At 44.0% G+C, this 24238-nt stretch overlaps 2 protein-coding genes across 3 annotated transcripts; one reads left to right on the forward strand and one right to left on the reverse strand.

Moving 5' to 3' along the window:
• Window positions 1–6525: 6525 nt before the first annotated feature.
• ATP5IF1 (ATP synthase inhibitory factor subunit 1) lies at window positions 6526–7411 on the reverse strand. Its single transcript, XM_068658053.1, has 3 exons — window positions 7251–7411; window positions 7051–7163; window positions 6526–6822 (listed from the first exon to the last, which is right to left on the reverse strand). The coding sequence occupies exons 1-3, from the start codon at window positions 7341–7343 to the stop codon at window positions 6681–6683; spliced, it is 348 nt and encodes a 115-aa protein (XP_068514154.1). The 5' UTR covers window positions 7344–7411; the 3' UTR covers window positions 6526–6680.
• Window positions 7412–7549: 138 nt separating this feature from the next.
• On the forward strand, window positions 7550–23252 carry DNAJC8 (DnaJ heat shock protein family (Hsp40) member C8). Of its 2 annotated transcripts, XM_068658050.1 has the most exons (10): window positions 7550–7705; window positions 8579–8680; window positions 11286–11342; window positions 13049–13115; window positions 13718–13812; window positions 14651–14722; window positions 15903–15994; window positions 16945–17020; window positions 22088–22123; window positions 22472–23252. In XM_068658050.1, exons 1-10 carry the CDS (start codon window positions 7637–7639, stop codon window positions 22592–22594), a joined length of 789 nt encoding a protein of 262 aa, XP_068514151.1. In that variant the 5' UTR covers window positions 7550–7636; the 3' UTR covers window positions 22595–23252. The 2 variants fall into 2 exon arrangements, with proteins under 2 accessions (XP_068514151.1, XP_068514153.1); XM_068658052.1 differs by lacking the exon at window positions 22088–22123 and having other exon boundaries at window positions 7551–7705.
• Window positions 23253–24238: the final 986 nt, after the last annotated feature.

Consider the following 24238-nt stretch of genomic DNA (forward strand, 5'->3'; position numbering starts at 1 on the left):
CACAGAATCACACAGAATCTCTAGGTTGGAAGAGACCTCAAGATCATCGAGTCCAACCTCTGACCTAACGCTAACAGTCCCCACTAAACCATATCCCTAAGCTCTACATCTAAACGTCTTTTAAAGACTTCCAGGGATGGTGACTCCGCCACCTCCCTGGGCAGCCTGTTCCAATGCCTCACAACCCTTTCAGTAAAGAAATTCTTCCTAACATCCAACCTAAAACTCCCCTGGTGCAACTTAAGCCCATTCCCCCTCGTCCTGTCACCAGGCACGTGGGAGAACAGGCCAACCCCCACCTCACTACAGCCTCCTTTAAGGTATCTGTAAAGAGCAATAAGGTCGCCCCTGAGCCTCCTCTTCTCCAGGCTGAACAAGCCCAGCTCCCTCAGCCGCTCCTCGTAGGACTTGTTCTCCAGGCCCCTCACCAGCTTCGTCGCCCTTCTCTGGACCCGCTCAAGCACCTCGATGTCCTTCTTGTAGCGAGGGGCCCAAAACTGAACACAGTACTTGAGGTGTGGCCTCACCAGAGACAAGTACAGGGGGACAATCACTTCCCTAGTCCTGCTGGCCACACAGTGATGCGATAAATACGCAGTTCTGTAGGAAGACCTCTTGTTGGAGTTGATAGTGTTTCCCATAGGCCACAAAGTGTTGCAGGGTCTTCCATCTTAGCCCGCAGCTGCACAACGCAAAACTGAATTTGTGCTTGGCTGGGTCAAGCTGAGTCCCGGGGCATTGTGTGGAGACAGTCCATCCATCCAGGTGGACAGGCCTTACACCTGCTAAAGAAACAGCAGTAGCTTTCATACCCTTGGAGAAGGGCCTTTGAACTGTACAACAACAAAACAACTCTTCTGAAGGCTGCGTGCACCCCTACTGCATATTAAGTATGCATATTTCCATCGTTATTAACGTGGAGCAGGAATAAAATTATATGTGTTAGCTGTTGTAAATAAAAGGAACTTTTTGGTCCAAAAATCAGAGGCAAACTCAGGTATCAGAGGTGTTCAGTGTATCTTGCTGAACCTGTCTGGTGGCAGGCAGATGTGCTGCTTCTCTTGTGAAATCTGCACTACTTCTAGGGCTTCCAACTCCAGGTCTGGCACTATTGACAGTTCCTTGCTGATTGTAGGGTCTGTTGTCATCCGTTCTTTAACAGGATCTGGCACTATTACTTTTTCACTGTAATGTGATGCTTATACTGAAATTATTTCAGTTATAATACTGGTTCCATTAAGCAGTCTAGCTTTTTGTTGTTGTTGTTTTCCCTGGCAAGGTCAATTCATGGGACAATAGTATCAGTATTACACTGGAAAAAACAGTGTGAAAATCATCTACTGCGCACCGCAGACTGCACATACATAAGCTGTAATGGGGCTGACCAAATTCTGATGTGAAGCAAGATCTGTGTCCTTGTACGTATGTGGTTATCTGCCTATGCCACCTGGGTATGGATGACTTGGGTGAATGTCTTTGTCCCCAGCTGAAGATCTCCTTCTATTTCCATGCTTGGATGTTCTTGCCCTCCATGTTTTAGGGTTTTGCAGTCCCTTATTTCTGTAAGCAAGCTCAGCTCTGCTCTTATCCTCTTGGTGCTTCACTGTTAAAGGCAGCAGGATATCAGAAGAAGGTATCTTCTATTGTATTTTATGTAGTATAAAGGTGCCAGAGCTCCATGCTAACAGTGGAGCTCAGACATTTGGCTTACTGACCAAGTTCTGGTAGATCACTCCTGTATATACATGTATGCAGCTACTACCACCCTAGCTTCTGCACCTGCTTTGGCAGAAACTCTTTGTTCTCGTGCTCATACAAAAGCCTCAGCCTAAAATGATCTGAACATGGAATACCTTTAGTCAGGAACAAATTATGGCCTGAAGGTAGTAGCTTAGTCCAGTGTGAGAAAGGTGAGTATATCCACTAGCAGCCAAAGCAACTTCCCTGCAAACGAGGTAAAGGAAGCAGGCTTTTCATCAGGAAGCAGGCTTTTGAGCAGCTGTATGTATTTACCCTGCCACCTGTTGACATTTTCCTATTTTCTTACTGTCTGAGGGTTGAGATTTATAGAGACTCAGCCTGTTCCCATCAGTGTACTACTCCTCTTCCAAGCTTGCAGTGAAATTTGTTTCCCTATCAGTAGCAAGATAACAGAGTTGATTCTGCTGTATCTTGCATGTGAGCTGTTAACGTATACTGGAAAAAGGGATATTTCATATGCTTTAAACTGCTTTAAACTTTTTATTCTGACCAATTATCAGTGTACCCTTCATTATGTGCCATGCATGATGCATGTGCCTGGCTCCAGGAAACATCTCATAAGCTGGCATTCTGTAAGTAGCTCTTTTGTGTTTGCCCAAGCCCAGACTTCCAGGTTTAGCCCGGCTGGCAGCTAAACACCACGCAGCCATTCGCTCACCCTCCCCCTCCCTCTCTGGGACAGGGGAGAGAAATGGAAAGTGAAGCCCATGAGTTGAGATAAAGACAGTTTAATAAGACAGGAAAATAATAATAACAATAATAATAACAATAACAACAACAACAACAACAATAATAATAATAATAATACAATGGTGATAATAGTACTACTACTAATAATGTGTACAAACAAGTGATGCACAATGCAATTGCTCACCACCCGCTGACCGATGCCCAGCCTCACCCCGAGCAGTCCTACCCCCCTCCCCCGGCTAGCCACCCCTATATATTGTTTAGCATGACGTCAGATGGTATGGAATACCCCTTTGGCTAGTTTGGGTCACCTGTCCTGGGTCTGTCCCCTCCCAGCTCTTACTGCACCCCCAGCCTGCCTGTTGGCAGGACAGAGCAAAAGGCTGAGATGTCCTTGGCTTAGTATAAGCACTGCTCTGCAACAATTAAAACATCGGGGTGTTATCAGCACTCTTCTCATCCTAAGCCAAAACACAGCATTCCACCAGCTACTAGGAAGAAAATTAATTCTGTTCTAACTGAAACCAGGACACAGTGAGAGGAGGTTTGCCAAGAAAAGAAAAAAAAAAAAATAAAGAAAAAAGAGAGAGAGAGAGAAACCTACAGGCTTCATCTACCACTAAGGAACTTTCTGAAAGTCCCCAGTGTGTTCTGCACCCCATTAAAATAGAGGAATGCTGAGGAAAATTTCTAACTGTGGAGGCTGTGCTGTTTATTTTGCATTGCACAGAGCCAGTATCTTTGATTTTGAGGGAAAAAAAAAAAAAAAAGTATTTGATTTGATTTGTCTTTAATATATCTCATCCCCTTTGTCTGCTTTGGAGTGGGTAGGACTAGTATGATGAAAGGGCACAGAGAGACCAGACCAAGATTGGACAACCTGGGTAACTTGCATTGAAAATAGCTTTAGAAGAGAGAGAAAGAGTGAGAGTACAAAGGCAGACAACTTCATTTACTCAATTTATTAAATCCTATGAACATAAGTGGAGTGAGGAGGTCCTGCCAATTCATAGTTTCAGACTTTTGTCTCTTGTCATTTTTGTCCGCATTATTCAGCCAAAGTTTCTTGGCAACTTCCATCATTTTTGTGCGGTATACAGCAGGATACAATTCTTGGAAAGTAGCTTCCATTTGCTGCAGCAATAGTTACCAGGTTGGTTTTAGCTGAAAAAGTGTTATTCGCTTGCTTCTGCAGTGGTGTTGGGCAATTGACCTACAGGAGCAAGATTAGGACAGAGGATTTGGGGGCAGGGAAGAATATGCATCTCTAAGAAGCGAAGCTTTTTCTTGATGAATCCATGCTGTAGGTGACTGTTGAATATTAGGATGTTATGGATCGGATCAGTCCTACCCTGAGGAACAATAGAATAAGACGAATGCATCAGTACTAGCAGGAAAGAGAGAAGAATTCCTTCTGTTTGCACCCTTGTGCCTGCAGAACAGAAGGAAGGGCTATTCATGCCATTAGCCATTCCAGAGCAATTGAGGAAACCCTTAATAAGCCCTTCCATGGCCTGTTACACAGCTGCAGTTTGAAGGTGATCCGAATTAAGCATTTATGATACCAGACACTGTTGGTGAAGCATGCATGGGAACAAACATAATCATCTTAAATGATCTCCGCTTTCCAATAGCTGAAGTACCTCTGCTGGGAGGTCTGTCTCTAAGTCACAGACAGACAGATTTCACATTTACCTCTCTTATGTTTTTAGTAAAGCAACCCAAATACAGTACCTCCACAAAACAAGAAAACAAGATGATTTATCATCTATTGCTAAAACGCAGAGGTATTCCTGAAACATTTAGGAAACTCCAGAACCAACTTTTCTACTGGTCAGACACTGCTCAAACTCATTCTCCTTCCCCAGGAAAGAGGGAAATAAAGTTCTGCATTTAAATCTGCTTGTAAAATGTTTTAATGAGCAGCAGAATCAGTGCAAGAAAATGGATGAGGTGCTATAGTCAGGACTACAGTACAGTATGACTGCACACCTGAGTTCCAGGGGACTTCAGAAAGTCTGTAAACCTCTCCCAGAGACACAGGAGGAGATGATAGTGGTCCACATCAGAACACTCTCACCATCTCCCAGCAAATCCCGTCTAGCACTAAAAGTACATGGGCAGAGGCTCTGTGGCTGAGCTATAGGACATATACAAGGCATAGCAGTGGTTCAGTTGTAAAACAATGATGAATTCAGACCATCAGAATGACCCCATGTAGTGATTCCTAACACACCTGTCTCTAGGACTTCACACAGTTTGTGGTTTTCACCTCCTTGGGATGCCAGTGGAACGTGCTCAGAAGACCTTAGAATACAATGTTGGCCTAAAATGTCTTTCAGCTATTCCATAATCCACTGTAGCCATAATGCCAAGAAATTGTTTTTCAATTGTGACATCTCACTAGTGACTCCACAGCTTTTTGGGGAAGCCAACCAGCTCGCAGATACAGAAGGAAAAAGAGGATTTTTAAGGGGTTAAGAACTAAGATTGATAGCATACTGTTTGTCATGACACAGTTCTTCCCAGCAGGTTTCATATTGCCAGGGAGGTGGGGAGGGAGAGACACCAATGCTTCTGGCTCAGGTCAATCAGCCCCAGCTACAAAGGTGGAACCCTGCAGGCAGCTGTATGCACACCCCACGCACTGCTAACACCACATCCCACAGACTGAACAAAGCAAGACAGTTGCATACTTCACAGTGTGCAGCCTCTCTTCTGCAGTTGATCATCCAGAGTATGTTTTCATTACACAAGAGGTCATGGACTTTTCATTAGCACTACAGTCATTTACTCTGGCAATAAGGCATACCACTTTGCTGCAGCGTTTCTCTGGTGGAAGAGTGGCCCAAGGGGAAAACAGCTGATTGAGGACAAGAAGCTGTGACATGGTCAACCAGCTGGCTCTACCTTTGTCTAAGCACCTTCTATACCAAAGGCTCCCATTTGCCTTCTGCTGTTCCAGAAAAGATGGAGCTAGCTACATAATCCCCTAGTCCAGCTTCATTGCAACACTTGACAGTTTAATTTACTTTAACATAGGGGGGCTTTTTAGCAGTGATAGAAATTACAAGCCTGTTCAGGCAAATTTAACAGGGAAGGCAGTAAAGGTGAGGAAGGAAAGCCTATTTTCTTACTCATCCATTCTTATTACATACAATCCCCTTATTTTCAGGGCTCAGTGAAATAAGACCACATTGTTTCAGTAGGTATCTTGCTGATTTCTTGTAAGGAAATCTCATGTGACTGAACCTGTGTATGATGCACCTTAATCCATCTTTGTTTGAAAGAAGACTTGTATAAGAAACACCCAGAACTACAGAAAGAAAACCACCATTTGGAAAAAAAGTCTTTGGAGAAAGTAACATTTATGTAGAAGTATTTCAGCTGCGTTGCTCCAGAAATTTGCACAACCCCAAGTCAAATCACCATGATTTAGAAGTGTTTTTTTTTTCCATTTGTTTATGGCGCTAATCACTAAGTGCAACAAAATAACCTTTTATTCACACTCTGCTACTGTAGTAGAGCACTGTCTTCTCCCTGCACAACCATAAATGAATTTTCTTTAGAAAGTTATTTCTGTGTTAACAAGTCTCTACACAAATACCTTTTCACGTTTTTCTACTTTTCTTGCAGTTTTAACAGTAAAGTTAGCGCACTAACAACCCATGGTCATTTCTTTAAAAATAAATAAATAAAATCGTAAAGTTATATACAGGACTGCCTACTTAAGAACAGAAGAACAATGATGGTTTTTGTCTACTTTAGGCTAGACATCAGGAAAATGTTCTTCACCGAGAGGGTGGTCGCACACTGGAACAGGCTCCCCATGGCAGTAGTCACTGCACCAAGCCTGTCTGAATTAAAGAAGTGTTTGGACTGTGCATTTAGTCACGTGGTCTAGAATTTGGGGTAGACCTGCGTGGTGCCAGGAATTGGACTTGATGATCCTTATGGATCCCTTCCAACTCTGGATATTCTGTAATTCTATGCCTATACTTTTTCAGAAGAACTATGACGTTTAAAATCACACAGTAGATTTTTTTTTTAATTAAACAGTTACTGAGCAGAAGAGAGAGACTGAGTAGTTTATTTGACATTGTTGCAGACCACAGTACAATAGGACAAATTTGGATCACTTTGGCCAAAGCATACAGTCTTCGATGCTGTTTTACACCATAATAAGTAGTGGCCATACAAGGCAAACAGAACTCAGCAGTAGCGACAGCTTAGTCATCATCTTTAAGCTTCTTGATCTTATACTTATGACGCTCGATTTCTTTCTGCAGTCGCTCTATCTCTTTCTTGTGGTGATCGATCTCTTCCTCATGGTGCTTCCTCAAGGCAGCGAGCTGCTCCCTCTCCTTTTCCCTGCAAGAAAGCACGCCACGAGATGCCCGGCAGCTCCCGGTCACGGCAGCGCACACCCGTGGGCAGCACAATGCCCCGGCGCCGTGCTAGGAGTGTGTGTGTGGAGGGGGGGGAGGGCGGAGGCCAGGCTTCGGCCTCACACACGGCCGGTGACCGACCGGGCCGGGCCGGGCCGGGCCGTGCGGGGCGAGGCAGACCCCCGGCAGGCCCGGCCGCACCCGCGCTCACCTGAAGTACCGCTCCTCCTCGGCCGCCTGCTTCTTGCCGAAGGCGCCGCCGGCCTCACGGATGGCACCGCCGCCGCCGCCGCCCTTCCCGGCGCCTTTGCCCAGCTCGCCCAGCTGCGAGGAAAGACAGCGGTGAGGGGACGGCGGCCTCGAGACCCCGGCGGCCTCGAGACCCCCGCCGCCCCGGCCCGCCGCCCCCACCTGGTCGGCGCCCGAGCCCGAGCTCCAGGCGCGCTGCTGCTGCGCCACCAGAGCCCCGCGCAGGCCGCCCCGCAGCGCCACTGCCGCCGCCATGGCCGCCTGCCCTTGGGCCGCCGCGCGGACGAGGCAGCGGCGCGCGGGGGCGGGGCCGACGCCGCGCCCGGCCCAGGCACGTCCATGGCACCCCAGGAGGGAGGGGCCGGGCGCGCCGCTCGCGGCCGCCTGAGGGAGCTCCGCGCGGCCCCGCCCCCCCTCCCCCGCCGTGCGCGGGGCGGGGCCCGTCGCCATGGCTGCGCCGCGGCGGTCACGTGCCGGGGGGCGCCGCCTTCGCCGCTCGGCCTCAGCGTCGCGCTCGGGCGCGCGCGTGGCGTCACGCGGTGCTGGCCATGGCGGCTCCGGGGGAGCGCGGGGCGGGGGGCGCCGCCGAGGAGGCGTTCCTCACCTTCTACAACGAGGTACCGGGCCCTGCCCGCCCCGTCGCCGCCTCGCGGAGACGCTCTCCTGCCAGCGCCGGGGCATTGGCGGCGCGGCGGCGCCCGCCTGACGGCGGGGGGGGGGTGGCTCGGCCCGGCCCGGCCCGGCCCGGCCCGGCCCGGCCGTGAAGGGAAGCGAAGCGAAGGGAAGGGAGGGGCTGGGGGCGTCGCTGGGGCCGGGCCGGGCCGGGCCGGGCCGGGGGGGCCGCGCGGGGCGCAGGGAGTGCGCGGCCCTGCCCCTGCCCCTGCCCCTGGCCCTGCCCCTCAGCCTGTGCTGCTCCCCTTGGCCTGTGCGCGACTGGCGTGTGTGGAGCTCAGCATCGCCCACGGAACGGTGCTGCCGATTTAATGGGGGTTATTTGGAAAAAAAAAAAAAAAAGTGGATTAACGGGAAAAAAAAAAAAAGTAAACTGAACTAAATTAAATAATCGCTGGTAGAATGAAGCGTTTGTATGCTTGCACTGGTGTGAGTAAACGTTTAATGGGCTCTCCTGCAGATGTTGGGTTAAAATTTTGCAGCAGGTATCTGAGGGATCACGATGACAGTGCTGGTGAAGTGTAGGACTGAAATGAGGTGACAAAGCCACAGCAGTTGAGCATAAGATATGTAAGAGGTGGACAGAAGTGTTTTTTTATTATTATTATTTACCTTTAAAAGGTAACATTGAAATCACTGTCATGCTGTAGAATATGCTGAAAAAAATGTCCTGCTTGAGTAAAGTAACTACAGGTTTGGGAGATCCAAGAGGTATTATAAATTGTCGCACTGGATGGTGATTGGTATAGTGATCACACAGGAAAGCAGGTGAGCATGTTGTGATAATAAAGTTAATAAAGGTCTCTTCTGCTCTTCAGGTAAAACAAATTGAAAAACGAGACTCAGTTTTAACATCAAAAAACCAAATTGACAGGCTGACCCGACCCGGATCTTCCTATTTCAACTTGAATCCTTTTGAGGTTAGTCTGAACATTTTATCCTCCTATCTGAACATAGAGTACCAAATCCTATATCTAACAGGTATTTGATTCAGTAAAGAGACGAGCATCGTAAAGACATAAATTTCTAAATGTAGATTACAGTGCTGAAGCTTTGTAGAATACAGGAGGGTAGTGCATATGTACTTGCTCTCTTTACTGTTTTATGGCAGGTAGAAACTATTCTTTTCACATGCTCCTCTTGTGTAATGGCACTGGAAGATTGGGCAGATTAGTGCTAAGTACTTTCTGAATGAGAGTATAACAGCTACAGGTGTTATGCTGTCAGGTTCTTTTCTGACCACTCAGCATTTACAAGTGTGTCTTTTATTATGGGAGTTCATTCCACTGAACTTGTGTAGTGTATATAATGATAGCAGGGACTCTTATTTCTTATACTAGCGAGCAATTTTGGAGGGGTTCTTGTAAAACAGGTAACTCCATTGCACATTGTATTGTTTCATTCCAGCTATAGTCAGTTACAAATAAGTTTGAAAGCTTGAGGAAGACAGTGACACTTGGACAACATGGACAGCAAATGTGGACTACATTTAAATTTGATTTCCATGTAAACATTGCTAAGATTTGTGAGAAGTCTTACTTGCCTTTGTCTTGTACTTCAGCGTTTGTTTTTTTCTGTTTTGGCTGAAGTAACCATTACCAATCAGAATTTTAGTACATTTCACATCCCTGAGTCGTAAGTGTTTTCTTGGCCCACTCTGTAATAGCTGGATAGAAACATTACTGTTACAAAAAAATGTGTATATCCACAGTATTGAGAAAAGTTGCATTTCTGTACCTTCAGGAAATCACTCTGTTTTACATTTGCATTGTATGCAGTAACATTTTTCTGGTTTGGAAAAGAGTATTGTGCATACAGTTTTCTAACAACTTTTTTATGCTGCATTACTTTTGCTATAACCTATGCTGATGGCTGCTAAGTTAATGTATTTGTTTTCCCCTTTCAATAACAATGATATTTTTATTTCTGTTGGTTTTGCTCATGTAACAGTGATGAAGAATCTGGGAATATGACAATGGTGGAATAAACATTAAAAAAAATTCCTTGGTAATTTTTTTCTAAATTAAAAGTTAGGCTAGATGATTTTAGAGGTCTTTTTCAACCTAAATGATCCTATGATTCCATAAAATGCAACATATTCTGGTGTTCTGGAATAGGATTTTCCTGTGGGTATTCAGAGAATCATGGAATGGTTTGGGTTGGAAGCAACCTTTAAGGATCATCAAGTTCCAACCTCCCTTCCATGGGCAGGGACACCTTCCACCAGACCAGGTTGATCAAAGTCCCATCCAGCCTAGCCTTAACAAATCCAGGGATAGGGCATCCCCAGCTTCTCTGGGCAACCTGTTCCAGTGCCTCACCATTCTCATACTAAAGAATTTCTTCTTTGTATCTAATCTAAATCTACCCTCTTTTAGTTTAAAATCATTACTTCTTGTCCTATCACTTCACTACTTGCAGAGTCCCTCTCCTGCTTTCTTGTAGGCCCTCTTTAGGTACTGGAAGGCTGCTGTGAGGTCTTCCCAGAGCCTTCTCTTCTGCAGGCTGAACAACCCCAACTCCTTCAGCCTGCCTTCACATGAGAGGTGCTCCAGTCCTCTGATGATCTTCGTGGCCTCCTGTTGACCCACTCCAACAGGGCCCCAAAGCTGAACACAGTACTCTGTGTAGGGTCTCATGAGAGCAGAGTAGACTTCCCTCAACCTGCTGGCCATGCTTCTTTTGGCACAACACAGGTTATGTTATTGGCTCATACTCTCTTTTCCGTCCACTGAATGAGCTCCTTCCTGATATTGTCTTCATCTGCTTCTTTTTTTTTTTTTTTTAAATCTACTCAGGTGCTTTTCAAAATCCTAATTTAAGGCTGGTCAGCCAGATCAGGATCAGTCAATTTATCATGTTAGTACTTGACTTGGAGAATAAGTCATGAAGGCCATTTAAAAGTAGACGGTGGCTTTTCTGTGAAAGTGCTTTTCATTTACAGATTGTTAATGTCAGATCAGTGTGCATATGCAGTGAGGAGATGCAGTTGCTACTTAGTGCTTCTTATCAGTAAACTGATTGTCACATCCTTAAAGATCAGTAGATCGTGGGCTTGTTCACAGAGGCAAAACAGTAAGACTCTCTTGTCTTCTTTCAAAATGACAAAATAAGTAAATTCTTACAAAGTAGTGTGTTTCCTGTCTGATGTTCTCAGTTATGCATTGTCTGACAGTGTCCCAAACCACCATGTTCTTCGATTTCTGCTAAGCTAAACAACAGGTCTGATTGAAGGTTTAGTCCAAAGGTGGCTGTTCAGGGATGGCAGATGTCTGCACAACACTTGAGTATGGAAAGTACTGTGGCATAATCAATGGAATGTAGCATTGCTAAAAGCAGAATGTTCCAAATGTGGTTTCTCTTAAAATGTTTGTTTTACTAGGTGAAAATTCATGTCCTGAGAAGCGCTCTGATGGCATGTGTTTTCTGGCATTGTGTCTGTATGGCAATGTTTAAAGCTTGCTGCAAGGAACCCGAAACATGGGGTGTACCATTAAACTTCCTGTGCTGTTTTGGTCTCTTTAGGTACTGCAGATGGATCCTGATGCCACAGATGAAGAAATAAAGAAAAGGTTTCGGCAGGTATTTGGCTTTAACATTTGAAGCCTATGGAAGGAGACTAGAAGCTCTGTAGAGATTTTGCGGCTGTGCTTGGGGACGAGGAAGGTGGTAAAGTTCTATCTGACAAGTAGCCATTTTGTGAAAAAATGCATATAACAATCTTTGTATAAGTAAGGGGAGAGCTGCAGAAGGGTGCCTTGTCCATACATGATATTCTTCTCTGTAAAATGTGTGACTATGCTAATGTAAACTGAAATGCCCTCATATAACCAGTTTATTGAAGTTTACTCCAAAGAAAAGGTCAAAATCTGACAAATTAAGATCTGAGAAAATCTTTTTTTTTTCTCAAATGTATTGTCCTTGATCCAGAAGTTACCTGACTATATATAATTATTATTCCTTTTTTTGGTCATTTTTGATGGTTGGGCTACCTGGGACAGCAGCAGCTCACTGACTTTTCTTCGTTGCTCCATGCAACACAGGAAACATCCCAGATTTATTCTGCTGCCAAATCTGCGGGAGAAATTTGAGTCAGTATGTGCAACAAAAAGATGTGATATTCAGAGGGTTGCATCTTCCCACCTGATAGACATGAAGAGCTGACTTTAGACAGGAAGCTGCGCTGGCTGCCTTGTCCGGACAGAGGAACATAATGTGCGAAAGTGGTGATAGGATGTAGCCTACTCTTCATGGGTAATGGGAAGATAACCTATTTGTTGCTGAGTTCTCAATTCTGCATATTAATAAACTGGGGCTGTCAGCTTTAGGCTGATAAAATACCACAAATAAATGTTTGTAAAAAAAGTGCATGGAATTTTTTATTGAAGAAATCAAAGATATACGTGCAGAACTTGGAATAGCCAACAGAAGGAGAAAGATACTGGCTATTGCAAATCACAGAGTAAATCAGCACTATGCTCCTCTTGGGGGACAGGACCTTTTACCTGTGAAGTAGCAAGTGTTGTGGGTAAAGTTCAGGAAGTAAGTATTTTATGTTCTTTGTCACCAGTGTAGCATTGTGAGTGGTTTTGAATGTTATAGTAGGAAAGATGCAGATAAACTAGAGAGTCCGCACATCAGTGGCAAAAATAAAAGGTACAGAAAAAAGAATGTCATATGGGGAAATTTTGAAAGAGCTTTTTCATCCTTTGAAAAGGGAAGATGGAGAATGTGTTTTTTCCAGTCCATTTAAGGTTGCACTAAAGATGGTAGCAATCAGTGTCCTATCTCGGAATAGCACAGGAAGAGTACAGGAGGAAGTTTCCTAAATTTTCAGTAAAGGAGCCTAAGGAAAATCTTACCATTCTTTTAAGTAGTTTGATATTTGAATAATGTTAGGAATGCTGGAAAACTTACTGGGAGATACTGAGTGAAAGATAAACTTTGGCTGATCTTTGTAGATTTCTTTCTTCTTAAGGCCAACAGGTCACCCTATCATCCCTATGCTACTGCAGCTGAAAGGTGTTTGCGTGGTTCTGTATAACACAAGCCACTTTCTCAGATAGGCTATTTACTACAGGAGTTGTACTTGATTTTCAGTCAGAAATCTTTATAAGCTTTTACTGATGCATACCTCTACATGTTGTCAGCTGACTTGCATGTATGCAAAGGAATGTGATCCCCTGTGATTACTTCTGTCTGAGACTATTTCTCTGCTCTCACAGAAATCTCTGAAGTAGTCTTTATCTTTTACAATGATCTTGATAGCAAGATCCTTTCTCTTGCAGTTGTCAATATTGGTACATCCAGACAAAAATCAAGATGATGCAGACAGAGCACAGAAGGCATTTGAAGGTAATGCTCTCGACCTCTTCTGGGCTGGTGTGTGAGAGTAGTTGGACTGCTATTTTTCTGTAGCTGGTTTAAATGTGTATAAGGTCTGAAGGCCCCACTGAAGAACAGAAGTATTGCTGTAGAGATAGATGAGGGAACAGATATGTGGGTTGGCATTTCAGCAGCAGAATTTCACTAGGTGGCAGTAATGGCGTTATCAGATCACGATGGGGACAAACATCCATGTGTTTCCAGGATTGTTCAAGAAAAAGCTGTTTAATTTGTGCATTAGATTTTGTTAAAAAAAACATACAGCAGAAATAAGGTGTTAATTTTAGGCATCTGCTTTGCATTAACCGTGAGGATTTATGAACCTTAAACTTAACCTCATGCCTTGTAACTAAATCACTTGGTAGGACTGATGCCTTAACCTTACTAACTCCAGAGGTGTCTGACAGTCTCTGCCATTACTTCACACAAAATCCAATTTGACAAATAATATCGCTCACCTAGATGTATTGAAAAAAAAAACAACAAACGCTCCAAAAGCTTTGTAAAGAGCAATCTTGTGATGCCTTTTGAATTTGACTACTGGTGCTATTAATGTTGATGCTTTTTGTTAGCTGTGGATAAAGCATACAAGTTGCTGCTAGATCAGGAGCAAAAGAAGAGAGCCTTGGATGTGATACAGGCAGGAAAAGAATATGTGGAACATACTGTAAGTATTCCATAGCTAGTCCTTTTTAATTTTATTGTTTGTATACCTGCTATATGTTTCGGTCATTAAAAGGTGGGCTGAGCAAAATTCATGGTGCATCTGTGCAGGTGGACTCTGAGCAAGTCAAGGCATGAACAAATGTGCTTTGTCCAAGACTGCTGTTAAGCTCAGTGTGGGATAATTCAGTGAAATTCAGTACTTGAAATAATTAGGTCAGACCCCGTGATCTGACCTAAATATTTCTTTTTGAGTCTATGAATGAATGATGCAGTTCAGATATGTGTAGGTGAAAGAAAATAGGTGTTGACAACTGGAGACGGAGAGGTTTTGGGGAAAATGGCCTATAAGATAAGGAAAGTAGCTCCGATTGCATTGACCAAGAGGTTAGTTGAGTGATATGAGCATACTAAAACACAACAAACTTGAGAAAGAATATGATACGGGAGAACTCAGATACTATAAATCAAGGAACATTTTATATTCTGCTTGTTGTTGTTAGTCTTTCAAATATTACAAAGCAAAATAAACTTCCTGCTGGTTTGAATTGTACATATTGGGTATAAATATATCTTAAAAACAAACTAACTGGAAATGAAACAAAGGAATTGTGTTGGATGAATAGTATCTAATATAGTATTTTTAATTACTGCAGTTCATATGATAGTGATAACGTGTATGTTTATCTGGGCATAAGGCTGTGACGTTTTGATCTGAAATAAATCCAAATCAAGAACTTACTGTCATCTGAAGTTCTTCTACAGAATACAGAACTATTTAGATACAATTATGGAAGCCCTGTAAAATTTTGTAGATTCTTATTTTCATTCTTAATCTTAAGGTGAAAGAAAAAAAGAAGCAGTTGAAGAAAGATGGAAAACCTCCCAATGTAGAAGAGGATGATCCTGAAGTTGTAAGTTACATTCTGTTCAGAGAGACTGGGGAGTACAAAAGGTGTTTTGAGAAATTAAGAATCAAAACTGGTATGCAAGTATTTATTAGACTTGCTAGAGTGTTGCAAATTCTTCTACTTACAGAAGAATAAATTAAAAAGTCACTGTAGAAGTTCCATATGTTGAGAAATATCTAATGTCTTTAAGCAAATAGGATGACTGTAATCTAAAGAGGAAATACATTATGAGACTGTGTAGCTCAAGGTATCCAGTACTTTCCTATGAGCAAGTCTTTATTGCTTGTCCATCACCCAGTGTTTTTGAATTGAATATCTTGTATTCTGAATGCTGGAACTATGACACTCTTTACTGTTAGTAGAGGAATGTATGAGAACCCATTGCATGTTTAAAATGGACTTTTAGTGACAATATGTGGTAAGAGCTGTTTGGTCTGTTTCTTGCATATAGTGTGTGAGGACAGATTCAGTGTTCTGCAACACATCATTTATGGCGTGACATAATATAGCTGCTCTTAGCTGGTTTCTAGTCTGAAAAAGTCAAGTGGTATTTGAGGCTTTAATAGTCTTAAACATGATTTAGATGTTTCTCAAACAATGAAACACATTAGTCTTACTGTATTCACCCCTTTTTTTCCTACAAAGTGTTTTTTTTTCCACTTGGTATTGTCACAGTAACCCCAAAGCAGTCTTATTTTCTATTGGTTGTCTAAAGTCTCTTGCTGTTCTTTAATAATGAAGGGATCTTTTGTTTTAAAGTATACTGTTATGTCCCACTGGAAAGTCAGTGCTAGACTTACTAAAACACATTAAGAAGGCCTGCTGGGAAATTACCATCTGTACAGTGACCATTTTTTGTCAAATATCATGACGTTAAAGGATTCAACAGAAGACGTAAAAGAGCTTGAAATGAAAAGTTCTGTTTAGGCACAGATTCGTGAATACAAATGAAAATGTTACGTTAGTAGTTTTTTCCTAGTGGTGTTGGGGCCAGAATTTAATCAGTAGTGGTTGATAACCTATTCCATGCCTCTGCTATTAACTACAGTCAAGGCAGGATATGAGGCTATGTGAGCATACATATTCTTTAAGTTCTTTTTATGCTTGTTATATTCTTAAGTAAAATAGACTTCTCTAACTGTGTTAATGTGCATTATTTTAAGATAAGATTTGTGTTCCACAGTTCAAACAAGCTGTATACAAACAGACAATGAAGCTCTTTGCCGAACTGGAAATTAAGAGAAAAGAAAGAGAAGCTAAAGAAATGCATGAAAGGTATGAGCAGCACTCTGTTCAGTTCAGGGTCTTCTTTTCCCCTCATGCTTCCTTGGAGAATATCAGAAATCACAGAATCTGAGAATAGTCTAGGTTGGAGCAGGCATTTGGAGGTTGTGTGGTCTAACCTCCTGCTGAAAGCACAGCCTGCCTCGAATTGGATTAACAAGGGGGTCCTCTCAAACTGAGGCTCGCATACTTCAATGATGTAGATTCCACCAGTTCACTGAGCATCCTATTGGTTGTAGAGGTCTGTGCATGAGAAATTCAAATAGGAAACTTGCTCTCCAGTATTTAAGACATTGGTATATTTGGTATGTTTAATATTCTGTGGAAGCAAGCCAAAACAATCAAATGGTGATAGACTTCTGCATGTTGTTAGCATGCAAATAATTGATTTTTAATTAAGTGTCAGAAATACTCTGTGCCATATTGATCCTGAACTACTTTGTGTTTTGATCATGTGTTGCCTCAGTGCTTACTGTGGATGCACTTCATAGAGCAGGGCTTCGTTAGTGGTCAGTGAAGGCAGTCTGGGAGATGGTTACAAGGCACTACTTTGGACAACACATGAAAATTAGGGAGAAAAGTCTGTCTTTCTTACTGTGGATGCTCAAGTGTTTATTAACGCTATATTAATGTGTATGCTCAATCATTTTAGAGACTTACTGCTAGAATTTTGAAGGATTCCAACTTGTTTTGCAAGAGAAGATGACTGATTAAATACATGTGTGCTGTCAGTGGTGCCAAACCATTTTCTCTGCTCTCTCCATATTTGAAACAAAATTTTATTTGTTGTGCAATCTTAGTTGTGCATATTTATCTCTTCCGATAAGCACTTTAATCTGCCAATAAGTCAGAAGAGCTTTCTGGGACATTTTGAAAGTGTCACTGTGTTTTTTTAATATAGATGCTTGTGGTTCAAAACTTCTTTATGGTTTCCTTTCCAGGAAACGACAGAGGGAAGAAGAAATTGAGGCACAGGAGAAAGCTAAACGAGAGCGAGAATGGCAGAAGAACTTTGAGGTAATCAGCAGGCTAACTCAGGGTCACTTGCTGAATGGGCCTCAGCAATTCTTAGCCATGCTGCTGGAAATTCCCTAGCGAGAAAAAGAGAGACTTTTGTCTGCAAGTGCTGCAAGATAACTTACATAGATGCTTAAAATGTTCCGCAGAAGCCTGGGTTTTGTCCTTGTACGGTGAGAAGAGCCCACTGATAGAGCTTTGATACTGGCTTTCCAACAGGTGTATCTTAAATGAAGTTGTATAGTATTTTTCAACTCTGTCAGCAGCTTAGTCAGAAATTTGAATTACTTCTTACCCCAGGTCACTGGCGATCAGTAAAACTTAATGCAGCAGCTGTTCAACCACTGGTGTTGGATTGTGTTGATACTTTTCAGTCTGGTTGCTAACACTTATGCAATCTATATCTTATGCAGATATCAAAGACCTGAATGTCACTTCTCTTTGCCACTTCCACTCTGTATTCAAGGTTTAAGCATATCAGAAGTAGCTTTGTAGTTGGTTATCGTGCTGTTATTCTAGGTGTCAAACCTACAGCCTGACAAAACATTTAATCTAGCCTCTTACCTCATTACACACCAGGGGTAAAGTTCTGTGACATGGAGGGCTGGGTGGGTATGAAGGAAGTTAGTAGTCACGTGCAGCACCTGCTGAAAAGATGAGCTAGATAGTTCATTTAAACCAAAACCTGATCCCAGGGTATGCTCAAGAGACCTTTTAAGAGCAGGGTGTTTAAGAGAGAAGTGTATGGGCTGGGTTGGCATCCTGTGGAAAGCAGACAGTTGGGATTTTTCCAGAGACGCATCTGAGCAGAGTTTGTCTGTGTCCATATGCTATATAATATGGATGGAGGAAGCTGGATACTCTGGAAAACACTGAATGGACTGCAGCTATGTGTTGTTGTTGTGTTGAGTGTGCTATGAGGTTTTGTCATGTAATGCCAGACAAAGAAATGCATGTGCCACTGGTATTCTGCTGGCAGAAGCTCTGTATTCTGTGGCTGGAGAAGTTGGGTGTTGATGCTTTACAGATGCAGCTGAGGAAATGTGAGAAAGTATTACAAGCAAAACAAGCAAATAATGATGGACCAAACAGGAGAGCTGCAGAGCTATTGGTACTGCAGCCCTTAGTACTAGCCAGTACTCATAGAATCATAGAATATCCTGAGTTGGAAGGGACCCTTAAGGATCATCAAGTCCAACTCTTGACACCGCACAGGTCTACCCAAAAGTTCAGCCCATGTGACTAAGTGCACAGTCCAATCTCTTCTTAAATTCAGACAGGCTCGGTGCAGTGAGCACTTCCCTGGGGAGCCTGTTCCAGTGTGCAACCACCCTCTCTGTGAAGAACCCCCTCCTTATGTCAAGCCTAAATTTCCCCTGCCTCAGCTTAACCCCGTTCCCACGGGTCCTGTCACTGGTGTTAATGGAGAAAAGGTCTCCTGCCTCTCGACACCCCCTTACGAGGAAGTTGTAGACTGCGATGAGGTCTCCCCTCAGCCTCCTCTTCTCCAGGCTGAACAGGCCCAGTGCCCTCAGCCGTTCCTCGTACGTCTTCTCCTCCAGGCCTTTCACCATCTTCGTAGCCCTCCTCTGGACACTCTCCAACAGTTTCATGTCCTTTTTATACTGTGGTGCCCAGAACTGCACACAGTACTCGAGGTGAGGCTGCACCAGCGCAGAGTAGAGCGGGACAATCACCTCCCTCGACCTACTAGCGATGCCGTGCTTAATGCACCCCAGGACACGGTTGGCCCTCCTGGCTGCCAGGGCACACTGCTGGCTCATATTCAACTTGCTGTCTACCACGACCCCCAGATCTCTCTCTTCTAGGCTGCTCTCCAGCGTCTCATCGCCCAGTCTGTACATGCAGCCAGGGTTTCCCCGTCCCAGGTGCAGGACCCGGCACTTGCTCTTATTGAACTTCATGTGGTTGGCGATCGCCCAGCTCTCCAACCTATCCAGATCCCTCTGCAAGGCCTTTCCACCCCCATTCGAGTCCACAACTCCTCCAAGTTTGGTGTCATCAGCAAACTTGCTCAAAATACCTTCTATTCCTACATCCAGATCGTTTATAAAAATATTGAAAAGTACCGGCCCTAAAATGGAGCCTTGAGGGACCCCACTGGTGACCGCCCGCCAGCCTGATGCAGCCCCATTCACCATAACCCTTTGGGCCCTGCCCGTTAGCCAATTGCTCACCCATCGTATGATGTTTTTATTTAGCTGTATGGTGGACATTTTGTCCAGTAGGATCCTATGGGAAACCGTGTCAAAAGCTTTGCTGAAGTCCAAAAAAATCACATCAGCTGGTTTCCCTTGGTCCACCATACGGGTGATCTTATCATAAAAGGAAATCAGGTTAGTTAGGCAGGACCTACCCTTCACAAACCCATGCTGGCTGGGACCAATGACTGCTTTGTCCCCCAGGTGCGCCTCAATAAGTTCGAGAACCATCTTCTCCATGATTTTACCAGGCACTGACGTGAGACTGACAGGCCTGTAATTGCTAGGGTCTTCTTTCTGACCCTTCTTGAAAATTGGCACAACATTTGCCAGCTTCCAGTCTACCGGGACCTCTCCAAATTCCCAGGATTGTTGAAAAATAATTGAGAGAGGTTCTGTGATGACGTCCGCCAGCTCTTTCAGCACCTGGGGATGAATCCCATCCAGACCCATGGACTTGTAGGGATCCAGGTGGAGTAGCAAATCCCACACACGTTCAGGGTCGGTTGGGAGTTTGTCATCCCCACCGTCCCGGTCCTCCAGCTCAGGACACCTTGGGTCCCGAAGCCCATCATCGGCATTGAAGACAGAGGCAAAGTAGGCATTAAGCATCTCTGCTTTGCCTATGTCATTGTCTGTGAGGAGACCTTCCCCATCAAGGAGCGGCCCTATGTATTCTTTTAGTTCTCCTACTCAACTGCTCCTGGACAGCTGAAGCTCTGCATTTGCAGAAAAGTATCTTTCGCCAGCCTTGCTGGTGACCACTTAATCCATATGAGCAAAAAAAAAATTATCAGAGCTAGGTGCTAACATCCAAAATGGATCATCTGAATGTACAGGCATAAGAATTATTTCTGCTAGCGATCATTGTTGAGGGAAGGTAATTAGAGACAAAATAACACATGATTTCTTAGCTGCTCTTGTATGTGTCCTGACTCAGTATTTGCCTTTACAGTATATCTGAAATAAATGTGTATGATACAAATGTTATTGCTTGGAATGAAGCTTAAACCTTAAGGAAAAAAAGACTAAATTGATGTTATGCAGTTGTTTTTTTGTTTGTTTTATTAAAAAAAAAAAAAAGGAACCCCAAAGGTGCTTGAGCTGTACCACTGTACTGCTCTTCTGTGGTTTCTTGCTCCTGGTGATTCCGGTCCTTGTCTGCATATTGGATACCTAGTCTGGTTAGGTGTCCTGTCTCTTTATCCTAAAGACCTGTATGATTTGTGTATGTTCTGCAGTGTTGCTGAATCCTCATAGGAATATCTCTGAAGCTATTCATAGTCTGCTTTGAGAGCTGAGTCATATCTTGATGCACCATAGAAAAGGAACAAGTTGGAATGTGTTTCCGCCTCCATTGCTCCCAATGCAATTCAGGATACCCTTAGCCTTTTCTGCAGCAAGGGCATGTTACTTGTGGTCAACTGTGTCCACCAGGACCCTCAGGGCCTTCTCTGCAGAGCTCCTTTGCAGCTGGGTGGTGTCCAACATATATTGGTGCCTGGCGTTGTTCCTCCCCATGGGTAGGACTTTGTACTTCTTGTTGATCTTCATGAAGTTCTTACTGGCCCATTCTACAACCTGTCAAGGTCCCCCTAGATAGCAGCACCAATCCCCAACGTATCGGGGGGATCCCAGCTCTGCGTTGTTTGCAAACTTAGTGAAAGTGTATTCCATCCTGTCTTTGTAGAATTCTGCACCTGGGAAGGAACAACTGCATGTATTAGTGCGGGCTGGGAGGTGACCTGCTGGAGAGGACTCTGTGGAGAAGGACCTGGGGGTCCTGGTGGACGACAGGTTGACTATGAACTGCCAGCAGTATGCCCTGGTGGCCAAGAAGGCCAGTGGGATCCTGGTGTGCATAAAAAGGAGCATGGCCAGCAGGTCAAGGGAGGTGATCCTCCCCCTCTACTCTGCCCTGGTCAGGCTTCACCTGGAGTACTGTGTCCAGTTTTGGGCTCCCCGGTACAAAAAAGAAGGATCTCCTGGAAAGAGCCCAGCAGAGGGCCACAAAGATGATATGGGGCCTGGAGCATCTTCCCTATGAGGAAAGGCTGAGAGACCTGGGTCAGCCTTGAGAAGAGAAGACTGAGAGGGGATCTTATTAATGTTTACAAATATCTGAAGTGTGGGAGACAGAGGGATTTGGCCAACCTCTTTTCAGTGCTTTGTGGGGGCAGGACAAGAGGCAATGGCCACAAAATGGAGGACAGGAAGTTCTGCACCAACATGCGAAAGAACTTCTTTATGGTGAGGGTGATGGAGCACTGGAACAGGCTGCCCAGGGAGTTTGTGGAGTCTCCTTCTCTGGAGATACTCAAGGGCTGTCTGGATGCCTACCTGGGCAACCTGCTCTGGGCAACCCCTGCTTTGGCAGGGGGGTTGGACCCAATGATCTCTTGAGGTTCCTTCCAGCCCCTACAATTCTGTGACTCCAGATTGCTGGTAGTGACCGGCCTTCTCCTGTATGGCTGCAGAGGAAGATGGGAGTGAGAACAGCTATCCTAGCCTGAGCCTGTGTGTAGTACCACTATTCCAGGCACAGATATATTCAGAAGGACCTTGAACATGTGGATTGTACAGTGAAGTGAATCATCCCTGGGCTTGTTCAGTCCTACTGTGTAAAACCTTCAGCCTGTAGGGATTGTAGCCTGGGTTTGTGGGGTATGAGTTTATTAATTTATTGAGGGGTTTCTGCTGCTCAGAGGATAGGCTGGGAAGAGGAGAAAAGAGAGCACCATAAGAGACCTTTTTTATTGCATCTTTGTGGTGAAGCCTGTGGCAAAAAGTGTGAGAGAAGACAGCAGTATGTTTCCCTTCTCTCTTACTTCTCTCTGTCTCCAAGCTGCAGCACAAAGAGAACTGTTGCAAGGATGTGAGAGTAAGAAAATGGTGCATTATGGGCTGCCAGATTGGGAACATTCATTGGAGATAATGGTTCTTATTTGCTTTGTACGTCAGAGGACTCTCTAAACTGTAATCAGGACTGCACATTTCAAGCTGGTTGCTTTTGAAACAAGAAAACAGTATACTACTTACACTGGTGTTCATGAGCTCACGTGTGGTTGTACTGTGCTGCATCTACTGCTCCGGCTCTTTACAATGTCTGTATGTTCTGGCTGCCAGGGTGCTGGGTAAGGGACAAATTAATCTCTTGAAACTGTTACGCAAGGGATGTTCTCTGGATCTTGAACTCCTTAACCCTCTAGTTCCTCTCTGTTTCTCCCAGGAAAGTCGGGATGGTCGTGTGGACAGCTGGAGAAATTTCCAGGCAAATACCAAGGGGAAGAAAGAAAAGAAAAACAGGACCTTCCTGAGACCTCCCAAAGTAAAAATGGAGCAGCGTGAATGATCCTGGCAGCACTGCCCAAGTGCAGATCCTCAGTCCCGTCCCTGCTTTTAAGGACTCATTGGCACCTAGAGTAAGAATTGCTTTTTAGTAGACTGTTTCCAGTACAATTAATTATTGGTCAAAGTATTTTTTGTACTCTGTCCATTTGAACTAGGGCCATAGTATGAACCCAGCCAGGAACCCGCTACATGTAGAATACTTGGCTTAGGAGTGCCCCGCCATTATTGCTGTCCCATCTGTCTGCTGACCTGCAATTCAGTGTTTTGTACTTTACAGAGATTGTGCTGTTTCACCATATTCATTTCTAGTTTGAGAGCTGAACACAGTGTCAGAAATGTACCTGTCCAGGCATCATCTTTCTCAGCAAGATCAGCTTTGGAAAGGTCCAAACTGACTCTGAGAATCTGCTTCCAGCACTGTGCAGTGCAGCTGACCTGCAGTTAAAAGTCCTGCAGCTCCTCACTGAACTGAGTGGTGCTTGGAAGGACCCTTCTCCCCAAGATCTGATTTCCAACTGAAAAAAATCCCAGCTCTCAGGCTTTGACTCCTGTTAATCTCAGACCAGTTGGTCACTTTCTGTGAAGGAAAAAATAACGTCTCTCAATTAATAGTTAAGTTGCAATGGTCTGTATGTAAAATAAATTTTTACCCAAAGTAACTGTTCTTTCTGCATGGAATTATTCAAAAATACAATTGCAAGGGTGTGAGTTGAGTGATGGCCACTGAGATGTTACTCCTGCTCAGTATGAACACTTTCCTTGGTAAGATATGGTGGATTTAAGTTTTAAAATCCTACTTCAGGTGTGCATTTAAGTTTTGAAGAGATTCTGAAGTATTTAAAGGTATTCCAAGTGGAGTATAGTACAGATTCACATGTGCCTGACAATCTCCTCTGGAGACCTGTGGCTGAGTTTAGAGATTCTTCTCTTCTCTCATGATGGCAGTTCCCATACCTGGTCCTGTTGGTAGCTGCTCCCATGAAGATACAGCTTTTCTTTCTCCTCACTGCTCCCTTCACTTGGACTTTGTCATCTATACCCTTATCTTCAGTTGAGTTCAATCCTTTGTGCTGTTCTTTGTGTCTAAGGCGCGGTTGAGGTTTCTCTTGAGGAAGATTGGTTCCGCTGCCCTTGAAGAGATGTGTCCATTTTCTAAAGTCTCAACCCATAAGTTTTGATTAATAGCATTCTATTTCTGCATGCTGCAGAGGAGTGACATAAAGTTGCTGTGTTACCATACAGATTTTCCTGCAGAAAATTGCTTTTCTTACAGAAAGTAGCTTCCAAAGAAATAGTGCTTTCTGACAGGGCCCAGGGCTTAGATTAATTTGCTGAAAAGCGGCTGGTGTGTTCTCCACTTGCCTTTGCTTCTTCTTTTCCTCTAATGAACTAGGCTGTGTGACTGAATGTAAAGTGAAACAGCTTTTCCTAATAAAACTAAGGTATTTTGGTGTTTTATACATAAACTACCTCTTAAAACAGTAAAATGTGGTTCCTATTTTCTGTGTAAACAGAAGAATACAGTTCTTTTTACCTCATTTGTCCTGCTAGGTTTAACTTGATAAATAGATAGCTCAAGCTGAGCCTCAGGGGTCAAAACACAGCTTAAATAATATGTTGATGACATCTGGGTGACACACAAGAG

Source organism: Anas acuta, chromosome 21, assembly GCF_963932015.1.
Source record: "Anas acuta chromosome 21, bAnaAcu1.1, whole genome shotgun sequence".
Classification (NCBI taxonomy): domain Eukaryota; kingdom Metazoa; phylum Chordata; class Aves; order Anseriformes; family Anatidae; genus Anas; species Anas acuta.

What these genes read in the sequence shown, in the direction of transcription:
- ATP5IF1 (XM_068658053.1), bottom strand. Translation starts at nt 7,343, where the DNA reads ATGGCGGCGGCAGTGGCGCTGCGGGGCGGCCTGCGCGGGGCTCTGGTG. An exon ending in CGGGCTCGGGCGCCGACCAG is followed by an intron (nt 7,164 to 7,250) that starts GTGGGGGCGGCG and finishes CTTTCCTCGCAG; the next exon opens with CTGGGCGAGCTGGGCAAAGG. An exon ending in GAGGAGGAGCGGTACTTCAG is followed by an intron (nt 6,823 to 7,050) that starts GTGAGCGCGGGT and finishes GCTTTCTTGCAG; the next exon opens with GGAAAAGGAGAGGGAGCAGC.
- DNAJC8 (XM_068658050.1), top strand. Translation starts at nt 7,637, where the DNA reads ATGGCGGCTCCGGGGGAGCGCGGGGCGGGGGGCGCCGCCGAGGAGGCG. An exon ending in TCAACTTGAATCCTTTTGAG is followed by an intron (nt 8,681 to 11,285) that starts GTTAGTCTGAAC and finishes TGGTCTCTTTAG; the next exon opens with GTACTGCAGATGGATCCTGA. An exon ending in AAGAGGATGATCCTGAAGTT is followed by an intron (nt 14,723 to 15,902) that starts GTAAGTTACATT and finishes TGTGTTCCACAG; the next exon opens with TTCAAACAAGCTGTATACAA.